An 18,769-nucleotide genomic window follows, 5' to 3' on the forward strand; every position below is an offset into this window, starting at 1 on the left:
ATTCTGTACAATACATTCGACTAATAAGACTGTCTTCTTAATTATATACCTCTAATTTACCTAATAGGTATAGCAAATATTTCTACTTGTATGTAGGTTGGTGGAAAGATAAAGGATTCAAAGAAAAGGAAAATCCCATTCACCCTCTTATAGGTCATTTGGACACAGAGGCAGAAATGAAATGGTGGTTCATCCTTAAGGCAAGACAAAGAAGCCTCATGTCTGTTTTCTCATCTCAGAGGTGTTACATTGAATTATAATAAGTCTAATTTGACTTACTATTGAAAAAATACTGTTCTTACTTATGCCATTTCTGCTCAGTTAAAATGAACTCTTTGGCTGGATTTGTTTCCCCATCATAGGAAGAGCATAGGACTTACTACTAGTTCAGTTTCTAAAGTGATTATGCTCAAAAATTTTGATGTTCTCAGTTTTAGTTCTGCATAAAATCACCTTTAATAAATGCCTGCAAAAAATAATAATAATAATAATAATAATAATAATAATAAATGCCTGCTTAGGGTTTTTTTGGGTGTCACGTGATAATTTATGAAAATATTTTCCTTTGTAGTCCTTAACTAGCTGGGTATTTCACCACTGTTGATGTCATCTACGATGTCATGAGGGTGACAGCGATCAACACTGTGCAGCTCAGAGCCTGGGCAGTCCCCAGGATCTCTTTAATGGTTCCGGAGAGTTCTGTAGCTAAAGATCAGTGCCACATCAGTCAGGCAGTGTTGACAATCTCACCAAAAGTGGTATCCACTCTGCTTTATATTGTTCTGCTTATTTCTGTCTCCTGGTAGTTCCTTGAGGGCTCTGAGAATCAGGGCAGAGGCAGAAGGTACCCATCTGAGCCCATCTGTCCTGAAAAATCAGTTGGTCAGTTGCTCTGTAATCCTCAGACCCTTCCAGTCACTGGTTTCTTTGGCATATTCATCACCAACCTTTTTTGGAGGCAGACCCAGAGGGCTGCTCTTGGGGGCCAGGGCAGACATGGCACTGACTTCCCCAGCAGTGCACCTCAGCTATACGACTTTAATGTCCTTGGGGTCGAACTTAGGTGGCATGGTGGAGGCAGCTGGCGTCAGATGAACCCAGATTTAAGACCACCAAAAAGAGTTGCGACTTGGCCTCCTCCAATCCGACAGCTAAAAGCCCTTTCATTTCCTGATTAATGTGCTGTGAACTATTAAAATAGTTTAAACTATACAGGTGGGAAAACTGTTTTATAAGTTATGGGTTTTTTTTCCCCCAAGTATTCTTTGTGCCCTATCGGTATTTTAGTAAACCTTTTAAGTTTGTCCATGACCTTTCCTTTTCTAATTTCATTGACCCGATCTGCCCTGCCTGCCTGACATTTTGCTAACATAAATGCTGCCATCTGTTTCTTCTCTTTCTCTTTTAAAATGTAGTCGCTGTCAGGGTTGAATCAAGTGGGCTGCGCTGGTACCCTGCCTCATTCTTCTGCCTTCATGCCTATTAAGGTATCTCTTGTTTACTGCATTAGGAACTTTGGGGGAAGGGTTGTGCATGGGAAGTCTTAAATTTTCTAATAGATCAGTCCAGGGACAATGTAAAATCTAGGAGTGCATGAAATATCTGTAAGCTTATTTTTTTAAAAAATGTTTGTGAGTTTAACATTAATTTTGCTTGAAATTTTTGAAAGATTTACCATGCCAGAAACACACAGCCCGTGTTCAAATTCTTTATATAGAGATTGTTTAAAATGTCATTCTAATTTTCCTATCAAAGGTTATTTTTTTTTTGTCATGAGTCATTTTACTTTGGCTGATAAATTAACTCTGTTGTCTAATGTGCATGCAAAATAATTTCAGTCCCAGTCCTCAAAAGTGTCACTGCAAAACCTTCTTACAATAGAGGTCAATAAAAAAAAAAATAAAATAAAAAAAAAAAAAAAAAAAAAACAATAGAGGTCAATAAGCTATGGCCGCTAGGCCACCTGTTTTTGTAAATAGTTTTATTGGCACAGCCACCCCCATTTGTTCATTTATGGTCTGTGGCTGCTTTCAGGCTTACTAGTAGAGTTGGAATATGGCCTGCAAGCCTAAATAAAGACCTTGTGAGGGGTAGTGAAAGGGGAGGTGGGTGGGAGGAGTGACTGGGTGACAGGCACTGAGGGGGGCACTTTACGTGATGAGCACTGGGTGTTACATGTTGGCAAATCAAACTCCAATAAAAAAATATATACAAAAAAAAAAAAAAGACCTTGTGGTATTTTATATTTTGAAGGCCTCTAGGAATGGTAATTCCATACTCGCTATTATAAGATATATAAGAAATTATTAGTAATCTTCACTGTTAAAAGGTTCTCCCCTCATCTTACTTAGATCTATCCCCCTGTGGTGTACACTTATTTCTTCTTTTCTTTCTGCTGTAGAGATTTTCTAGTTATTTAACAGTCTTTCTGTAAGAATTTTTATATTTGAAAAACTATTACAATGTTGCCTTTGTCTTCTCACTATATAAATTCTGGCCATTTTATATGCTTTTCTTAGTCTGTTAATCCTTTTGAGCTTTCTCAAGTTTTCTGCCTTCTTTTGGCTCTACAGTCCCCAACCAGAAGCACATCCTTCATTAGAGCCCATCTGGTGCTGAGCATGAAATTGGGTTTTTCACGTCATACTCTGAGCATTAGATTGGCTTTTCTCATTTTGCTCGGTATCCACTGTAATTCTCAGATGTTTCCTTCATACTCCTCAATGATTATTAATTCCCACATCTTGTATCTTTTGTTTTTCTAAATACTTAATTTTGCTTTTTGAACATTTACTTCTCTGATTTACTAGAATACTTTCAAATTCTTTTATCATGTCCTTCTAAATGCTGACCCCAACTTTTAACATATGTAAACCTGATAAACCTTCTCTCTAGTTGTTATTGAAGATGCTACACATACCTGGATGACTTCTGAAAAAACTTTATAATAATTCTCTTCTATGTTAACCCTTTGCTAGCCTTTTTCAGCTAGGATCCTTATTTGAATGACAAAACAGAAAATTGGGGTTGAAAATTCTTCCTTGAAAATTCTCTCAAGGAAGGTGTATAACGAGTATAGGAGATGTATAGGAGAGAAGCTAATTCATTACATCGGTGGGTATCTTAGGGCATTAGGATTTATTCTTTCCCACAATCATAGTTGAAAAAGGCCAAATCCAGGGGTGCCTGGGTGGCTCAATCCGACTCTTGATTTAGGCTCATGATCTCAGGGTCATGAGAGCAGACCCCTTGTCGGGCTCTATGTTCAGCATGGAGTCTGCTTCTCCCTCTCCCTCTGCTCCTTCTCTCTCTCTCAATAAATAAGTAAGTAAGTAAGTAAGTAAATCTTAAAAAGGAATAAAAAAAGAAAAAAAAGATCAAATCTGAATGTGCGAACCATTGTATGGTAAGTCTATCTTTCTGTCAAGACCTGCTGCAGTGTAAATGATTAGTTTGAAAAGATTATTTTTTGATATCCCAGGTACATTACAGCAGGCAAGTAAAAGTGGAGTTCCTGTCAATTTCTGTATTTTGCTCCAGTCCTCCAAGAGTTCTCAAATACAGTCCATGGCCTCCAAGTGATTTGAACTAATTATCTTCATTTCCTAGAATGCAAGTAACTTAGATTTCCAGTTTCAATAAAAGTACATTTTAAAAATCATCATTCTACAAGTCGCCTCTATTCTCTCTTTGTTTTTCATTATACCCAACTGTGTATTATCTTCTGGTGTTCGTAGAGGTGGAGAACATTTGCTGCTATTCGGTGGGATTTGTTCCAGCTCTTCCTTCCCATCTAATAGAGTTGCCTATTCACTTTATTGATTTCTGAATATTAAATTTCTAGTCTAACTTCTCTTTGGTCTTTATAAAAAATATTTTTCATGTTTACTCTTTATGTTTTCCTGTTTGTACCATTGGTCCTTGACCAGGTCTCTGTTCAGCTAACTAGCTTTCTCTTTCCTATCTCCTAATCCTTGATAATTAGGATACTCTTGTTTCCTTGTGAAGATATCCAGATTTTACTTCATTTGCTTGTTTGTTCTTTTTATTAGGTCTTGTTGCTCTTATTTTAAGTTTGTTATTTAAATGTTGGTTTCTTTTCAATATCCTAAACTTAGTTTATTCGCATTTATAAACTTGATGAACGGATCTTTTTTTCACTACTAAAGAGGTTATACATTGCTTCACTCAACAGCTCAGCCTAGGGCAGCCCTGGTGGCACAGCGGTTTAGCTCCGCTTGCAGCCCGGGTTGTGATCCTGGAGACCTGGGATTGAGTCCCATGTCAGGCTCCCTGCATGGAGCCTGCTTCTCCCTCTGCCTGTCTCTTTCTGTGTCTCTATGAGTAAATAAAATCTTAAAAAAAACAAACAAAAACAGCTCAGCCTACTGTTTAAGTCAGTTTTCATTTTCAGCATAAGAGTATCAAACCAAGGAATTGTTACCACAAAATTATCTTCCAGGATCAGTCCAAGAATCTTATCAACAGCATGGTTTCTGTGTATGTATGTATGTATGTATGTATGAATGAATGTTAGCAGTTAAAATTCAGTCTTCATTAATTTCATCTGCCTAAACCCCAACTAGAGATAAAAGATTTCTGAAAATAATAAAACCAAAAGGGAGAAAAGGAGCATGGGAGCAGATGTATGTACCTGTGTGTTTTAAAATCATTCTGTTAATTTAAAAAAAAAAAAAAAAAAGATGTCTTAAGTTATATCATCAAGTTATGTTTAATTTATTAAGTCTAGATGTCAAGGCCTAAAAGACTGTTACTCTAGCTTTTCTTGATTCTACTCTCCTGTCAAGTCTTCAGTATTGTTGACCTATCAAACATCTTATTTCCTAACTAAAATGAAGAAACCTCATCACTTTTTCTTAATACATTAAATTTTACTCTAGGGGGAGAAAAATACTTCAGAAACTACCAGGAAATGAAATTAGTCTCCCCTATACATTTCACAAAAAAATTTTCTGCCCTAGGATTATCATTTTTCATAGTCTTAGGAAAGACCTGTTATATAATAGGACTGTCTTTTGAGAATGCATTACATAAATCTTGTATCATATAGAAGTAAATGAAAAGTTTGGCCTTAAAAAAATGTACAAAATTAACCCTTACACCGAATTCTCATTTCTAGACTTAATTTTAAAGGAGAGTTGCATGATTTTTTTTTTCTTTTATCCCGGGTAGTTATAAATGTTGAAAGTACCTCTTCTTGAATAATAAGTATTGATATATCTCTGTCTCTCCATAGAATGATGACAGATCTAATGCCATAACAAGTTCACCTACAACAGAAACAGGTAATAGACACAAAAGTACCATTAACCACATCAAAAATAATTCTTTACCAGGACTTTCTTGATAAATTACCTCTTAGCTAGCTGTGGCTTCCTTTTCTGAGAGGAAAAACCAGACCCCAAATTGAGAACTTCCTGTACATTTTCCATTTTTTAATTCAACTGGTTGTTTATTCAGCCATTTGATACGAACTATGAGCATAAGCTAGCAGGGCTGTAGGTTCACAAGAGTCTGTTCAATATAGTAACATTCATTCTGCCTTTATTGATATACCAAAAATAACATGACAGTTAAAAATACATGCAGCCTTCCTGATTTCAAGGTCACTTTTCTGTACCAGATTTTGTATTAATAAACAAAATTATCATCTTATTACCATGTTTAATTTGATCTTTATACCATTTATTGAACTTTGTAACGTGTGTCTGTTGTTACATTTTTTTTCCATCTCCTTTAATCTTATTTTGCTTTTCCATGCTGATATAGTTCATCATTCCCCTGCATATTCTTTTCCTGCTGCTATTCAGAGAAACCAGGCCCAGCGCCCTGAAAGCTTCCTTTTCCGAGCAGCTGTCAGGGCAGAAGCAAATAAAGGTAGGTCACAGTGACTAAAAAGCAGGGCCCACGGGGTGGGTGCTACTTTATACAGTGACATTAACTGTTAAATGCTTTTAAATTTCTACCCTGAGACATCACTTGGCAAAAGCTTTAAACTCTGCATTTGTCTGTGATCTTACTGACATTAAAAAGGGAGAATCTTGTTTGAATTTAACTCATTTAACTCGTTTCTTAGTACCACCTGTAGGAGGTTATAGATAAACAATAAACAAAATACTCTTTTGGGGCTTTAGGGCATGTTCTTCCTCTCTGTAATGAACTCTTTTTTTTTTTTTTTAGATTTTTCTGTTGATAAAAGCTGTTTTATTCTTATTCTTTATTCTTAAAGAAATGAATCAGTAATTTTTTTTTTTTTTAAGATTTTATGTATTTACTTGAGAGAGAGAGCATGAGCAGGGGGGAGAGGGGGGAAGCAGGCTCCCTGCTGAGCTGGGAGCCTGATGTGGGGCTCGATCCCAGGATCCTGAGATCATGACCTGAGCCAAAGTCAGATCTTAACTGACTGAGCCACCAGGCGCCCAAGTAATTCTTTTTTAAAAACATCAACTGAGTCTAATGTTTTTTAGTTAATATGACATACATCTGCTTGGCCTCCAAAAAAGTTACCTGGAAGTAGGAACAAACATTTCAGGTCAAAAGTAACTACTTTTAGTGTAACTCAGAGATGCACTGCATGTGGTATTGTAAATTAATTTGGAAAACTGTTTATATTATCTAATAATGTTGAACATTTGTATATCCTATGACCAGCAATTTTGCCTTCTGAAATGTGTAAGCATGTATACCAAAATATGTATGAAAATATTTATAGCAACATTATTCATAATAGCCCCAAAGTGTCCATTAGTGATACAGTGGATAAATAATTGTGGCGTATTTGTATAATGGGATACTGTGTAAAGTAAAAGTGAACAAATATATACAACAGTATGGATAAATCTTAGAACAGTGTCAATCAGAAAAAGCCAAACACAGAAACATACTTGAGTACATACAGTATAGCTTCATTTATAGAAAGTTCAAAACTAGACAGGACTATTCTAAGGCACTACAGGTCAGGAAGGATGTAGAACCTGTGTTATTAGAAGCGACAGAGGGTAGCCCCGGTGGCCCAGCAGTTTAGCGCCGCCTTCAGCCCCGGGCATGATCCTGGAGACCTGGGATCGAGTCCCACATCAGGCTTCCTGCAGGGAGCCTGCTTCTCCCTCTGCCTGTGTCTCTGCCTCTCTCTTTCTCTGTGCCTGTCATGAATAAATAAATAAAATCTTAAAAAAAAAAAGCGACCGATAGGTACTGGCGGGTAGGGAGCATGAGAGGGACTTCTGGGTGTTGGTGATGTTGCATTTTATTGACCTGATCGTATCTGGTTTGTGATAATTCATTGAGCTGTTTTGCATAATTTTCTCTGTGTGTGTGTTATTTTTCAATAAAAACATTTTTAATCAAAACTAGTTGAATTAAATGGGTAATAGACATTTGGTAGTTTCTAATATGATTTTCCCTATTATTCCATATATATGAAACTTTTCATAATAAAAATTGTTTTTTAAGAGTCAGTCCAGAAGTGGGAAGTGCTATACTTGTGAGGAACCTGTGATCAGGTTCCAGCATTAGCAATTGCCTTTCTGTCTTACATATTCATATTTTTTTAGGTCATGCTTCACCCCTTCTTTCATCCTCTGCACTTACCACTGATTCTGCAGATCCCCTAACAAGACCGAATTCAAGACAGAGAGAAGAAGAGCTAGAATTAATAGATCAACTACGGAAAGTGTGTACATTTTGAATTACACTTTTGCAGTGTTATTACTAACCCATAACCCTGCAATCACTTGTTTATATGACTTAAAATTTTTAAGAGAGTCAACAAGTGCCCATTGTATGATAAGCCTAAAAGGGATTTTGCTGAACATTCTTTTCAGCTTTTACTAGGAAAATGAGATGGGTTATTCTATAAAGCTCAGTCCCTGGCCTTACTCATTTAAAAAATTTTTTCTGTCTTATGTAAGGAAATCTTGTAAGAGTAATAATAACATAAGTATGTACACAAAAAGATATACATGTAACACATCACATGTAGTGTTTATTTTGGAATGAAGAGAGAATCTAGTTCTGTTTTTAATCAGAAAATAGAGGAATGTAAATAAATTTTTTATGTATTTTGCATATACTGTGGCCTGGCTGCCATATGTATGTACTAGATCTCCTTAAGTTACTGACTTAGGATAAAATAGGGATTGTGGTACTTAAGTTATTTGCTTTTTATCTTGATTCCTAATTAAATATATTTTATTATAACTCACATTATGTCCTGTGTGTCGGCTACCCTCAGTTAACATGTTACACATTTTCCTGTTTTTTTAGCATATTGAGTACCGGCTGAAAGTATCACTGCCTTGTGATCTTGGAGCAGCTCTAACTGATGGTGTTGTTCTTTGCCATTTGGCCAATCACGTGCGGCCTCGATCTGTCCCAAGCATCCATGTCCCCTCACCAGCTGTGGTAAGTATATTATGCTAAAAAAAAAAAAAAAAAAAAAAAAAAGCGTTGGCTATTCATCAGACATTTATTATGTACAATGACAGGCATTCTGCAGAATACTTGGGATACAAATATAGTCTAGTCCTTATCATCCCAGGTCTCACTTCTACTAGAGAAAAAATAGGCATGTAAACAATGATTAATAACCGTTGTTATAAGAGAGAAATATAAGAGGTTGTAGGAGTACAAAAAAGGGACCACTTAATTCTGCCTGGAGAGTTCAGGCAAGCTTGCCCAGAAAAGGTAAAATTTGGACTAATTCTTAAAGTATGAGTAGGAATTTGCCAGCATAGGGTCACTTCACTAGCTCAGTCAATAGAGCATGCAACTCTTGATCTCAGGGTTGTGAGTTCAAGCCCCATGTTGAGCATAGTGGTGTTGAGAAAATTGGACAGCAACATGCAGAATGAAACTGGATGACTTTCATACACCATACATAAAAATAAACTCAAAATATATGAAAGATCTAAATGTGAGACGGAAATCCATCAAAATCCTAGAGAACACAGGCAGCAACCTCTTTGACCTTAGCCATAAAAACATCTTACTAGACATAGACATGTCTCCAGAGGCAAGGGAAATAAAAGCAAAAATGAACTATTGATATTTCATCAAAATAGAGATTACTTTAAAAAAAAAAAAAAAAAAAACCCAGAGAGAAAGCAGTTGAGCGTCTGCCTTTGGCTCAGATTGTGATCCTGGAGACCCGGGATCGAGTCCCACATGGGGCTCCCTGCATGGAGCCTGCTTCTCCCTCTGCCTATGTTTCTGCCTCTGTGTGTGTGTGTGTGTTTCTCTCATAAATAGATGATAGATAGATAGATAGATAGATAGATAGATAGATAGATAGATAATAAAATAAATGAATAATTCTTAAATAAATTAAATGAGGGATCCCTGGGTGGCGCAGCGGTTTGGCGCCTGCCTTTGGCCCAGGGCGCGATCCTGGAGACCCGGGGTCGAATCCCACGTCGGGCCTCCGGTACATGGAGCCTGCTTCTCCCTCTGCCTATGTCTCTGCCTCTCTCTCTGTGTGACTATCATAAATAAATAATTTTTTTAAAAATTAATTAATTAATTAAATGACTCAGAAGTGTTTTTTTTTTTTTTTTTAAGAAATTTGCCAGCATAACAGAAAAATGGGAAAGGCATCCTGGGCATAATATGCGTAGATGCAAAAGATAGGGATAATTGTGGCATATTTAAAGAATTCTTAAGTTGTTTAGAACAGATGATGCACAAAGTGTGATTGTAAATGGTGGGAGATGTAGCTAAAGAAGTAACCCAAAAAAAAAAAAAAAAAAAAAGGTAACCCAAAGGCCATGTGATAAGGGCATTGCGTACCATGTCAGGGAGTTAGAAGTTTATCATAGTGTAGACAATGAAAAAACAGTGAAGGAATCTGAGGAGGAAAATGTGATTATAATTGCAGTTTAGAATGAGAATCTATTTGGAAGTGGAATTGGCATGATCTAGTGACCAACCTTGGATGTAAAATGAGGGAGAATATGCATTCAGGATGCCTGGCAGGTTTTCTTTACACTGCTGGTCAGATCTAGAAGTCAGTATCAGGATGGTAACCTACAAAAGAAGGAGCAAGTTTGGGGTTGATACACTCTCCTTTTTTCCCCTTCAAATTTTCATTATAAAAATTTCAAACCCTCAGAAAAGTTAAAATAATAATACAAAAAACACTTTGAAAGCATCTACCTAGATCTGACATTTATTTCATTTTGTAGTCTTGCTGTGTGTGTGTGTTGTGTTTCAATTGCATTACTTAAAAGTTGCAGATAATATAAAACTTTATCCCCTAAATATTTCAGAGCATTGCCCTAGGCAGCCTTGCTCTTGTCTGTAACCTATGGCCAATGACTGACTGACATGGGGGCTGAGCCCTCCTGCATTGAGGTGGGAGTGAGGTGTTCTGTGGGATCAGGCTGAAAGAAGAGGGAATGTAGCAAGCCACTAGCAGCCAGCAGGAGTGCAGGTAGCAGGTAAGGATGGATTCACAGGCTGGAGTAAGTGTTACTGGGTGAAGCACCAACGCATCCAGAGCTGTATTCAAATTTCCCTAGTTGTTTTTGTTTTTGTTTTCAAATTTTGCCAATTGTTATAATATTTTTTAGCTATGCTTCCTCCTCTCCCCCAGCCCAGCACACACACACACAACCAGAATATAATCAAGGTTCCCAAGGATGCTGTTCGTTTGTAACATGCTTAAAACATTGTCTAACCTTTCAAAAGGTTTGACCTCATCTGATTTTCCGGTCATTTGTTATTATTTAGCAGGCACTTCCTGTTACAAATTCTTTACTGAAATTGCAGTTGTATCTAGGCCTATAGATGGCTACTTTTGGATATTCAACTTGCTACCTCTCCAGATACAAATCATTTATCCCTCCCTAGGACCTTGTATTCTTCTAATTATAAAAGCTCCTTTGTTCCAAAGTCCCAAGAGTGATGATGTGGTCCTATCCCCTCTGGCACATCCACAAATAGTGTTGCATTTGCTTCTAAGGAAAATAAGTAGCCACTTTTGATTTAGTGACCTCTGAAAACAGGCCTTCAGTTTTGCATAGGAAAGGCAGAGAGGAATAGTAGCCCTACCAAAGTCCGCTTTGCTCCCAGACTAGATAGGCTTGGTCTGGGTCCTAAAGGTGGTGATTAAGAGAATTGAAATTGACGTGCTATTCGGCAACACCAGTAAGGGAAGGGTTTATTCATAGTATGCATTTTTCCCAGTTTCTGTCAACTTAGTTAAGAGATAAAAATATTGTTTTACTAATTGTTGAAAAAAGGAAAATCTGTCATTTTTCATTTCCAGGGGAAATACATAGGAAGTAGCAAACAGCTAAAAGAAAGTGGAATTTGAGAGTAAGGGTGACAGATTCTTTACATTGATTACCAGAACACTTTGTATTAGACTGTATTGCTTCCTTTTTGTTCTTCTGACCATACAGAAAGCTTGGTAACTTACTTTCTTAGTAGAAGGTTTTTTGTGAGGAGAATATAAAATTAAAGCCATACACTTACTCCTGGGTGGCTCAGCAGTTGCAGGACTGCCTCCGGCCCAGGGCGTGATCCCAGGGTCGCGGGATCAAGTCCCACATCGGGCTCCTTGCATGGAGCCTGCTTCTCCCTCTGCTTGTGTCTCTGCCTCTGTGTGTGTGTGTGTGTGTCTCTTATGAATAAATAAATTTTTTAAAAAAATAAAATTTAAAAAATAAAGCCATACACTAATGAAAAACCATAGCAGTTTCTTTATGGCTGCATTAAAGCATGGTGATTTATTGCAATTCATTGAAAAGTGGCTAAGAACCAGGATTTCTTTTCCCCAATTCAAAAAATAACCACTCATTATAAGGGGAGGTCTTATGTCCAAGCATTTCAGAGGAAACTCAGAAAGGCATATGTGTTTGCAAAATATTAGGTTACAATTCATCTTTCTTTGTTATTTTGGGAGAGTCAGTGAAGTTTGATAAATTGCTGTTTGGTTTAAAAGGCATAGGTGTTAGGCAGTACAGTTCACATTCTTAGAAGTATACTAGTGAATCATATCAAAAATCATTACATGGGATCCCTGGGTGGCGCAGTGGTTTGGCGCCTGCCTTTGGCCCAGGGCACGATCCTGGAGACCCGGGATGAGTCCCACGTCGGGCTCCCGGTGCATGGAGCCTGCTTCTCCCTCTGCCTGTGTCTCTGCCTCTCTGTCTCTCTCTGTGTGACTATCATGAATAAATAAAATCTTAAAAAAAAAAATCATTACAAATATTGTAATATGACAACTCACTGAATAAACCATATCACCAAGGTAGGTGACCTGAAAAACTTCCAAATCATTTCTAATTTCAGAATAGTGTGAAACAGTGTATTTCTTGTTCCTTTTGGTATAGATTATGCTCTTGTTGAAATTAACTTTGTTCTCCAAATCTGCATAAGACTTTTTATTCAGATCACGCTGTATATTAAAGAATTAGAACAAGCTATACATGGCTATCCAAAACTATATGTTATATCATCCAAACTTCTGGAAAAGCTTTTGGGGATAGCAGGTTCAATGAGACTTAAGGCAAAATCATGAGTCCTTCTGCACTCCAGTGATAGGGAGTCTACGGCGTAGGTCCTTTAGACTAGCCATTCTGTTGGGACACATTTGTAGCCTGGAATCAAGCGCTCCTAGGGCTTTTCGGGCTCCACAACACCCTAATTTGCATGTGTGTGTATTCTTCTTGAGAGCAGATTCACAACTTTCATCAGACTGTTAGGAGTTTGATCCCATTTATAAAATACTGTCCTACATCCCTAGAACTTGGATAAATGCTAATGCAAAAAATGACTGGGAAAAGAGCTGATTGTTCCTCCTGCCTCTTCACCTTCATCAGTCAGAGAACCCTGCTGTCTGCAAGAGAAATCTCAGAAGACATTTTCTCCCCACCCATACCCACACCCCCAGCAAACACAGAGACATCTTTTGTCTTGGTTACTAGTAGCCTTCATGGAGGTAATATTGAATTAGTTCCCATGATCACTATTCTGAACCTTTTCTTTTTTTCTGAGATTGTGGTAATACCTGGACCAGTTTTAACTTAGCAGCATGAACTCCATCCTTTCAGCCTTTCTTTTGCATAGAAACAAAGTTGTTTTTCTTCCTACACAGTCAGAGCTATTTCATTCTCCCTTCCCATAGATGTTGACATCTGAATAGTAGAGGTTCAGAAATTTAAGGGTCGTCATTTTGTGGAATGAAATGCTCAATCCCTTTCTTTTGACAAAGCCCATTGTGCCCTGTTCACACACCCGCCAACCTTCTCTCAAACTCAGATCAACATCCTGGTTTGCTTAGCTAAGGTCCCTTGGCAATAAGAGAAGCTAGTTGCATTGTTTCTATGTCCATTTTTACAGACAGAAAGGGAAACTAGTATAGGGAGAGGGAATTTCTAGCCAATGAAAAATTCTTTTAAGTAAAAAGCAGTTGTTTTGTGTTTATTTATCCAACTTCCCTTAAAGTTAAGCCCTTGTCCTAATAGCTTTCACCACAGTGACTTTTCCTTTGTACCTCAGTTTACTGTATCTCTCCCTCGTTAGCCAGGAGTTGAGAAGACCACAGCATCACTTGTCCAATGAACACCTGCTCTTTCACTTGTAAAAAGTGGAAGAGAAGGACCCCAGCTTTAGTGTAAATTAGCCAGTGTGAGCCCTGATGGGGTTTTTCTTCTTCTGTCAAGTAGATCATCATTTTACTATTTATGTTTCACTCTCTTTTTTAAAAAACAAACAAACCTTTTTTACCCCAATGATTTAAGAACTTGGCAGAGGCAAGAATGGTTGCTTTCCTAGAAACCTAATTCTTCTCCTCCTTCTGGACCTTTTTGAAAGTTTTTCTATTTGAAATTTAAAAATTATTATTGGGATGCCTGGCTGGCTCAGTCAGTGGAGCATGCAACTCTGGATCTCACTGTTCTGAGTTCAAGACTCACATAGGGTGTAGAGGTTACTTAAAAATAAAATCTTAAAAAGAATTTTTAAAATTTTATTTTCAGTTAAACTTTTTTATTAAGTTTTATTTATTTAAAAAAAAATTTTAGGGCAGCCCGGGTGGCTCAGCGATTTAGCGCTGCCATCAGCCTAGGGCATGATCCTGGAGACCCAGGATCGAGTCCCACATCAGGCTTCCTGCATGGAGCCTGCTTCTCCCTCTGCCTGTGTTTCTGCCTCTCTCTCTGTGTGTGTGTCTCATGGATAAATAAAATATTCTTTTAAAAAATTTTTTTAGATTTTATTTATTAGAGACACAGAGAGAGAGAGGCAGAGAGAGAGAGAGACACAGGCAGCAGGAGAAGCAGGCTCCATGCAGGGAGCCCAACGTGGGACTCAATCCCGGGTTTCCAGGATCACGCCCTGGGCTGAAGGTGGCACCAAACCACTAAGCCACTAGAGCTGCCTTTTTCTTTTTTTTTTTTTTTTTTTTTAGATTTTATTTATTAGAGACACACAGAGAGATTTATTTATTTTAGAGAGAGAGCCCACCTGAAAGTAGGGGGAGGGGAAAAGGGAGAGAGAATCTCAAACAGACTGGCCCCTGAGCATGAAGCCCCATACAGGGTTTGAAGATCATGACCTGGGCTGAAATCAAGAGTCAGATACTTAACTGATTGAGCCACCTGGCCACCCCTTTAAAAATTTTTCTTAGGGGATCCCTAGGTGGCTCAGCAGTTGAGTGCCTGCCTTTGGCCCAGGGCATGATCCTGGAGACCTGGGATCGAGTCCCACATCGAGCTCCCTGTGTGGAGCCTGCTGCTCTCTCTGCCTGTGTCTCTGCCTCTCTCTCTCTCTCTCTCTCTCTCTCTCTCTCTCTCTGTGTCTCTCATGAATAAATCTTTAAAAAAAAAAAAAAGAAAAAAATTTTAAACTATTTTCCTTTCATCCCACCTTTTCATTTTTTATAATAAAGCCAATTCTAGCCCATGCTACCTTTCTCAGGCCAAGACTATAGTACCTCAAACTCTATTATATATTTATCTCGTTTCCCCTTTTCTCATGATAGAGTATCATATTCCATCTTTGAAGAAAACCCAAGTATTCACAAGTGAAATCTTTCTTTTCTAGAGGTGATACAGGCTTTAATCTGCTTACCTGTGTAAAAACTCTAAGGCAGAGTTCATGCAGACATTTGGATTCCATGCTTGATACTTAAACATATTAGAAACCAGCCAACTGGGGGATCCCTGGGTGGCTCGGCGGTTTGGCACCTGCCTTCGGCCCAGGGCATGATCCTGGAGTCCCAGGATCGAGTCCCACGTCAGGCTCCCTCCATGGAGCCTGCTTCTCCCTCTGCCTGTGTCTCTGCTTCTCTCTCTCTCTCTCTCTCTCTCTCTCAATCTCTCTCATGAATAAATAAAATCTTAAAAAAAAAAAAAAAAGAAAGAAAGAAACCAGCCAATGACTTTGAACATTTGAATTTGTTTATCATTCTGGGAAATGGAATTCATATTTCTTCCTTACATTATAACCCATACATAACCTACTAGGTGAAAAACTTTCTCTAGGGACACCTGGGTGGCTCAGTGGTTGAGTCCCTTGATTGAGTCCTGCATCAGGCTCCCTGCATGGAGCCTGCTTCTCCTTCTGCCTGTATCTCTCATGAAGAAATAAATAAAATCTTTTAAAAAGAAAAAGGTTTTCAGGACTTTAGGTCACATGACACAATTGTTATTAGTAAGAGACCTTTCTAGAAAAACAAGGTTACTAATTAGAAGTTAGGAAAATTTCCTACAGGAAATTTGCACCCTTTGGAACACAGCTTCTTTAATCCAATCTTTTAAAATTCGAATGTTTAAAAACATTTCAGTATTACCACAGAGTAGAGACATGATGTTTCTGTAGTTATATTTATGAGCAAAAGTTGGGTGGCTCAGTCAGTTAAGCATCTGTACCCTCGGCTCAGGTCATGATCCCAGGGTCCTGGGATGAGCCCTGCATTGGGCTCCCTGCTCAGTGGGGAGTCTGCTTCTCCCTCTTCTTCTGCCTGCCGCTCCCCCTGCCTGTGCTCTCCTGCTCACTCTGTCAAATAAATAAAATCTTAAAAAAATTTTTATTTGCCTTTAAAATTTTTATTTTTTTGTTACCTTTTTTAATAAAGACTGCAGGGAAATGAACTAAAGTGTTGACTGTGATTATATCTGAATGACAAAGTTGTGAGTAATTTCTATTACTATAAATTGTCTTCAGTGTATATTGTTTTAAATGGATTTAAAAAAAAGGTAGGGGGGGCACCTGGGTGACTCAGTCGGTTAAGTGTCTGCCTTCAATTCAGGTCATGATTCTAGGGTTCTGGGATCGAGCTCCACATCTGGCTCCCTGCTCAGTGGGGAGTCTGCTTCTGCCTCTCCCTCTGCTCCTCCCCCTCCCTCGTGCACTCTCTCTCTCAAAATAAATTAAAAAATTGTCTGTTAAAGAGTGGATGAAAAAAAAAACTGTTTCCCCAAAATTTCTCTGTATTTTGTACTTGCTTTACAAAAATCAAAGTAAAATATCTAAAGTAGGGAGTAGCAAAAAAATTAAAATAAAAAATAAATAAATAAAGTAGGGAGTGGCAAACTATGGCCCAAGGCCAGCACCTATTTTTGTAAATGAAGTTTTTACTGGAGTACCTATTTGCTTACATATTGTCTGTGGTTGCTTTCAAGCTCTTAGCAGATCATGCATGGCCCTAAAGACTAACATATTTATTATCTGACTCTTTAAGAAAAAGTTTGCTGATCCTGTGGCCTAGATTATTGAATTTACAAAGCAGTTGACAAGGGTATTTTTAAACTTTAGTAGTAACACCACATTTTCCTTCCTTTACAGCCTAAATTAACAATGGCAAAATGCAGGCGGAATGTGGAGAATTTCCTAGAAGCTTGCAGAAAAATTGGTGTACCTCAGGTAATAAATTTCTCATTTCTTATGTTGCCTAAATAGACTTGGGTATTATTTTTCTAAAATTTTTCAGAAATGCAAGTATCTAAAAATCTTACAGGACTTGGCCTAAACGAAGTTGGTAATTACTAACATTTTGTGTTACTAGAGTCAGTATACTTCTGGGCAGTTTTCCTTAATTACTTCCAAGGACAAAGAAATGAGACACATACAAATTTAAATATATATTATCATACTAAGTAATCAAAAATAGTTATTTTTTACATTTTCTAAAACATTGCTACTTGCCATTTGACTTGTATACATCTTCATACACAAGAGTCTGTGCTTCAAAATGTGTGTATCTCAGACTGAGAATGCTTCTATTGGTTTCAGGTTTTTTAACATTTACTTTCTTTTTTAAAATGTTTATTTTAAAATAATTTTAGACTTAGAAAAATGTTGCAAAAACAGCACAGATCTATAATAGTAACTGCCTGTGCTACTGTGTACAAGTTCCAGTACTGTAACATCGACTGCATAACCATGGTGTGCCATCCACACTGACAGACACTGGGACGGTGCTGTTCACGAAACCCCAGACTTCGGTCAGATTTCACTCAGCTCTAATACTTTGGAATTTAGCCCACAAGAGGGCATTTCTAGGTGCTGTTGAGATTTATTGTCTCCAGGTTCCTCAGTTACAGCTTTCTTGCCCTCTAATAGTACAAATAGTTAAACTGTAGATGATTAAGAGACATGAACTTGATACACTTTTTATTGTTACCCTTTTAAAAACAATTAGGTTAAACCAATTAAACATGGTACTCTTAAAAAATACTATATTTAATGACATGAGATGCAGATACACTTAAAGAAATGACAACTTGGTGCTATTTGATACTTTTTTTTCATTAGCCATAACCCTTACGGTTCCTGTCATCATATGTAGTATCCAACCTCCAAGAAGAAAAACATGACTCTTAGGCATCACCTTCTTAATTTTCTATCACCTTCCTGTCAGAACCCAAGGATTTGCCCCTGGGCTCAACCCGTATTGCTCTTGAACTTAAGCCCTTGTCCTAACAGCTTTCATGACAGAAATGCAAGTATCTAAAATCTTAGGACTTGCCCTGAACGAAGTTGGACAAATTCAAAGCCGATTTTTCATTTTTATATCATACTGTTTTCTAAAGGCTCACCATTTCTTTTAGAACAGCCCATTTTTAAATGGAGTAAGAGGGCCATAGTAAGGTTTCTAAGCAAATAGCATGCATTTTCTGCATTCTAATAAGTGGTTCTGATATTCATATGTACACACTCACAGTGAGTCGGTGCTTCCCACCTGATCATCACATTACACAAGCATGCCAGGACCCACCCCAATGCCTGACACCATGTCTTGAAACAAAGGAATGTAGCATGGGTTAGTACAGGGCATGGGAACCAGAGGAAAGATGAGAGTACAAAGAGGCACTGCCATACCTAGAGAGGAGTGCTGAAACATCCCCATACAGCAAGACATGTGAGCAGACTTAGCCAGTGTCAAACCTGTTAAAAATACTGTTTACCAACTTTTTTTTGTTTTTTAAGATTTTATTTATTCATGAGAGACACAGAGAGAGAGGCAGAGACACAGGCAGAGGGAGAAGCAGTCTCCCTACGGGGAGCCCGATGCAGGACTCAATCTGAACTCCAGGATCACGCCCTGAGCCAAAAGCAGAGCCCAACCACTGAGCCATCCAGGCATTCCCTGTTTACCAGCTTTACAGTCATTATACATATGCCCCAGGCTTTAGAGAACCATCATCTGTCTCAGATTTAAAGTCCATATACTGAAAGTCTTCCAAAATGTACCTGCCAACAGTCAGCAAAACACATTCTGCCTTAAGATGTACATATAATT

At 37.9% G+C, this 18,769-nt stretch overlaps 1 protein-coding gene across 12 annotated transcripts in view; it reads left to right on the forward strand.

The window, feature by feature from the left end:
• LRCH3 (leucine rich repeats and calponin homology domain containing 3) overlaps nt 1-18,769 on the forward strand; it is a 123,539-nt gene that overhangs the window by 94,201 nt on the left and 10,569 nt on the right. For 7 of the 12 annotated variants that reach the window (XR_013372625.1, XM_077884633.1, XM_077884626.1 and 4 more), the window contains 6 exons: nt 1,416-1,487; nt 5,258-5,306; nt 5,791-5,898; nt 7,575-7,693; nt 8,287-8,424; nt 16,813-16,890. Coding sequence is in view for 11 of the 12 variants with exons in the window: in XM_077884633.1 (XP_077740759.1) it covers nt 1,416-1,487; nt 5,258-5,306; nt 5,791-5,898; nt 7,575-7,693; nt 8,287-8,424; nt 16,813-16,890 (564 nt within the window). In the remaining variant the exon portion in view is untranslated. The remainder of the gene's footprint in view (nt 1-1,415; nt 1,488-5,257; nt 5,307-5,790; nt 5,899-7,574; nt 7,694-8,286; nt 8,425-16,812; nt 16,891-18,769) is intronic. The other 5 variants (XM_077884630.1, XM_077884625.1, XM_077884629.1 and 2 more) reach the window with 1 other exon arrangement.

Source organism: Canis aureus, chromosome 35 (assembly GCF_053574225.1).
Source record: "Canis aureus isolate CA01 chromosome 35, VMU_Caureus_v.1.0, whole genome shotgun sequence".
Lineage (NCBI taxonomy): Eukaryota > Metazoa > Chordata > Mammalia > Carnivora > Canidae > Canis > Canis aureus.